The sequence below is a fragment of the Limulus polyphemus genome, unplaced genomic scaffold (assembly GCF_000517525.1).
Source record: "Limulus polyphemus unplaced genomic scaffold, Limulus_polyphemus-2.1.2 Scaffold2225, whole genome shotgun sequence".
Classification (NCBI taxonomy): Eukaryota; Metazoa; Arthropoda; class Merostomata; order Xiphosura; family Limulidae; genus Limulus; species Limulus polyphemus.
In genome coordinates, this window is record NW_013667835.1 from 142,240 (window position 1) to 146,814 (window position 4,575).

At 28.5% G+C, this 4,575-nt stretch overlaps 1 protein-coding gene across 1 annotated transcript in view; it reads left to right on the forward strand.

Moving 5' to 3' along the window:
* The window catches only part of LOC106466330 (serine/threonine-protein kinase unc-51-like), a 157,640-nt gene that overhangs the window by 124,668 nt on the left and 28,397 nt on the right, over positions 1–4,575 (forward strand). Inside the window, exon 20 of the mRNA XM_022394311.1 lies at positions 2,430–2,589. Within this exon, the coding sequence (XP_022250019.1) occupies positions 2,430–2,589 (160 nt within the window). The remainder of the gene's footprint in view (positions 1–2,429; positions 2,590–4,575) is intronic.

The window sequence follows — 4,575 nt, forward strand, 5'->3', positions numbered from 1 at the left end:
TATATATATATATAAATCACTCACAAACTATTGATTATATTAATTGTTAATAGGCAATTAAATCAGCACTATGAAACAATTATGAATTAAATATCATACTACCAGGTTGTCAACATATTGTTATAATGGATAATGTCTGTGGTAATAGCACCCAAGTGCATTGGGGATATCCCATCTATCAGACAAAATCCAAATGCCGATGTCAATCTAGTGAGCCGTCATGCAAAATCATAAGAAATCAAATAAGGGTACGGAGCTGAGTGCTTACACCCATGATATCTCAGCTTCTACTGCCTTTCACTGTTTATAGCCAGTTGTGGGAAGGCAGTTACCTTTAAATTTCTTAAAGTAGAAATGAATTGAAACCACCCTAATATTTCTACTAATTAAACTTCCAACCTCCACCCTTACAAAAGAATATCAAATCAAACTATAAACTGTTTAATAGAATTATACACCCTACCTTAAAAGTTCTTACTTACAACTTTCTCCTGAAGATTTATTCAAGTATAACAAGGGAATGCTGAGACAAGCCCAGCTACATGAAGTAGCCTTTCTGTCCCGGTTAATCTGAATAAAATCACTTGTAAAATTGTTATTAGCTACTTATAAGCTAAAGTAACTAACTCTCTCTTTATTTTATTTATTTTCATAAGATATTTTCCTCAATCGATAGTTTAGTTTCCAAAATATTTTTGTATTTATCAAAAAATAAAGTAAGGTATTTCTTTAATTGCCTGTCTTTATAGCCGTTATCTTTCATATTATTTTGTAATAATAGAGCATTATCCATAAAAAAATTATATTTATTACAGACTATTAAGAACCATTTTAGTTAAGATATAATAATACCTTTTAATATGATACAAGGAATAACACTCTCAGGTGTACGTAGACGAAGAATGGGAAAATGAAATTCTCGTCTTTTATCAAAAATAGTCAACTGCACTGTACCTTCTATAAAAGTAATGTCCAAATCTAAGTAATTAGCATGGACCTCATTATTATTATTACTTCTTTCTGTTGTAAGTTATGTTGGATATATTAAGTTTTGGTGTAAAATTCATACTATTTATAGATATTAATGGAAATTGTAAATGTATAAGTTAGGATTTAAAGTCTGCTTCATAAATGAGTTTTCATAAAAGAACAGATACAGGTTGGCCATATTTGAAGAGAAGTTCATTCCCATTGGAATACCCACCGTTTGCTTATATACTTGTTCGTTAAAAACAATATAACTTTTATAAATACAGAAATGGAGTATATTGTTACATTGAATTCTAGTAATTTTATATTTGGGTCTCGTTATTTTATTATTTATAAAGTTATCAAACAAATCATTGAAAACCCTGATCAAATCTTTTAGGTCTATTTTACTATACAGTGTAGTAAAGTCATATGTAAACATTGAACTGGCAGTTTTTGAAGAACTTAAATTATTTAAATATTTTGAAACTGGAATGTTATTTTTTAAACAAGACATCTAGAATATTAAGAACTATGGAAACATTTAATGGCTATGTTTAAAGAACTAGTAATAAATCTGAATTTCACAGGATTTTTATGTAATTTTAGAATTGCATATAAATATGGTAAATTTGTACAAGAATAATCTCTAAGGATATTCCATTTTTTAATAGCCTTCTTTAAATTAGTAATAACATTATTTTTCTTTAAAATACTTTTAGTAAAAGTATAAAATTTTTTACATACAAAACTAAAATTGGAATAATAATGAATTGATTTTTATTTTATTTTATTTTTAAAGACATTGAAAGAAATATCAAATTTATATTGAGATAAGTTTAAGGTTCTTAATCAATTCTTTATGGAATTAAAAATATAATTTCCATTTAAAAAAGAAACATGGCAGATAATAGGATTGTTTACTTATTTTAAGAATATAATCATTAATTTTTTAAGATTTCACATTTTTTTGTGCATCTTAAAATTCTATATTTAGTACTTTTCTTTAATATTGATTTTAATTCTTTATCTTTAACAACTTCTAAATTTCCTGTAACTATATGATTATGAAAGATATCTTTAAAAACACTATTATTACAGTTACATATTGACATACAGATTGACAATGGCATTGGATTTTGTCTGATAGATGGGATATTCCTAACACATTTGGGTGCTATTACCACAGACATTATCCATTATGACAATAAGTTGACAAACTCGACTGATAACAGTAATGCAATTTATCACATTACCTTTATCATTTCAGGTTGTCAACTTATTGTCATAATGAATTCATTATTGTTTTATAGTACTGATTTAATTGCCTATTAACAATTAATGTAATCAATAGTTTGTGAGCTATTTACATATATACTGTATTTCTAACATGAAAAGGTACCACATATCCTATAGTTCAATTAAACTATGCTGTAATTAGCAGAATGTTTCTTTTTTAGAAATTTGATAATGGTCCTCCCTCTGTAAGTGAAAGTTACAGAAAAGCAGAACAATTGGTATTGTACATGCGAGCACTTCAGCTGCTGTCATCATCCCTGCAGCTGTCTTGTCAAGAAATTCAGGAAAAACGTTTAAAACCATCACCACAGGTTCATGCAGGTAATGAGAAATAGTTTTAAGTTCTAGTGAAGAGCAACCAAGATGTAGTTAGTAGACAGTAATCATTTAATAACCATTTGAAAAAAATAGTGGTTCATGTGTTAGGTGTTTTTCCCATTGTAAGTTGTCGTTCATAGTGTTGGTAGTTGTTTACAGTGACTTATACTTTTGGGATTTAAGACACATAGTAATGTATAATGAAGAGGTTACCAAACACAGTACATGAATATTTCTTGATACCATCCAAAAATTGAATAATGTTTGAATACAGCATATAGAATTATTTAACTTATAAGCCTTCAGAGATAAAATATGAAGTTAAAAAACACTTTTACACATTGTTTTATTATAAATCATATTATTTATCATAAAATTTTAACCCTCATTCTGTGGGTAGGCTTAAGTGCACATGTCATGAACTTTTTCACAGTTACATTGAAAATCTAATTAAACTACTTTATTATCAAGGTATACAAGTTCTTAATTTTATAAGAAAATATTTAAGAAAGTACTCAATCTCCCCTAGTGACATTTGTTCTTTAATTCTTCCCCTTCTCTAATTCATTTCCCACCTCTCTCTCTAAAGTGTGGAATGTAACGTAAGCTGCTCATTATAATATAGATATTACTAAGGCAAAGTCCAATTTTTATAGAGTTCAATCTTATTTGTTTAATGAGTCATAAACTAGAAAATCAGACACACTTGTCACACACACCTGTTACCTCCTGTCTTTCACAAATTGCCAATGACACTCTCTGATGTTATATACTATACAATTTATAACCAATAGAAGGGTAACTTTTTAATATACTGAATGATGTATAATGCTACATTATTTTTGGTACAGAGTATTGTCAATTTCATCATCAGTTTTAAAGTTTATCTCATAGTGTTCAGATCAAGCAGCTAAGGGAATTAACTTAAGCCCCTCTTGTCTTAGTCAGAAAGCCAGTTAAAGTATAATAGTTATGGGACATTGTTTTGTGATTGTTATTATTTTGTTTTCTTAGGTACATTAATTAAGTAAATAAAATTTAGTGTACTATGACCAAAAAAAAGGCTTAAATTTCATTGGTAACCAACATCAAATAAAACCAAGAAGTCTAAAATAAGTAATATATTTCTTGTTTTCCATGTATATTCTTTATTTATTGCTATAGCTGTAACTAAATTGTGAACATTAGAAAGTATTAGGTTAGATAAGGTTAAGTTATTAAAAATACTATGTTTGCAAGCTGAGCATGTGTTATGTCATTCAATACAGTAACATGAGCTACATGTTTATTGTGTGATTTATAGCTTCTATACAAGATTATTAGTTAGACACAGTTCAAAGGGCAATAAAACAATAAAATTAAGTAGAAACAGACAAAGACTGTTAAAAGCCATTAGCTATTTAGAATAAATAATTTTTTGTTTTCTGTAACAATCTCCAGTCATTCAGTAAGAAAATAGGGTAATTTTGATTTATCTTGTATTTTTTGTGGTGTTTGCAAGATCAGTGAAATCAACTGAGTCTGTATAAAGTTAGAGTAAAGAAAATAATAGATAAAATATGTAGTTTTACTGAAGAAAACATTTGATATTCATTTAGAAGGTTTTAGAGATTATGTAAATGAAATTTAAGGTTTCAGATGAAGAAAATTATTTTTCATCTTAACATGAAAATCACTTTGCACTCAGAGCAGCCAACACTCTGACTCCATAAATTTACAAACAAATCTGTAGTAAAAAAACTTAATTAAAAACCTGATTTTTTGTGTACCAAAGACTTGTAATGTTACCTGGAAGCTTGCTAAATTTTGTGAAGATACACTCAACATATTAAAAGTTATACGCCCGGCATGGCCAGGTGGATAAGGCGCTCGACTCACAATCTGAGGGTCGCGGGTTCGAATCCGCATCCCACCAAACATGCTCGCCCTTTCAGCCGTGGGGGCGTTATAATGTGACGGTCAATCCCACTATTCGTTGGTAAAAGAGTA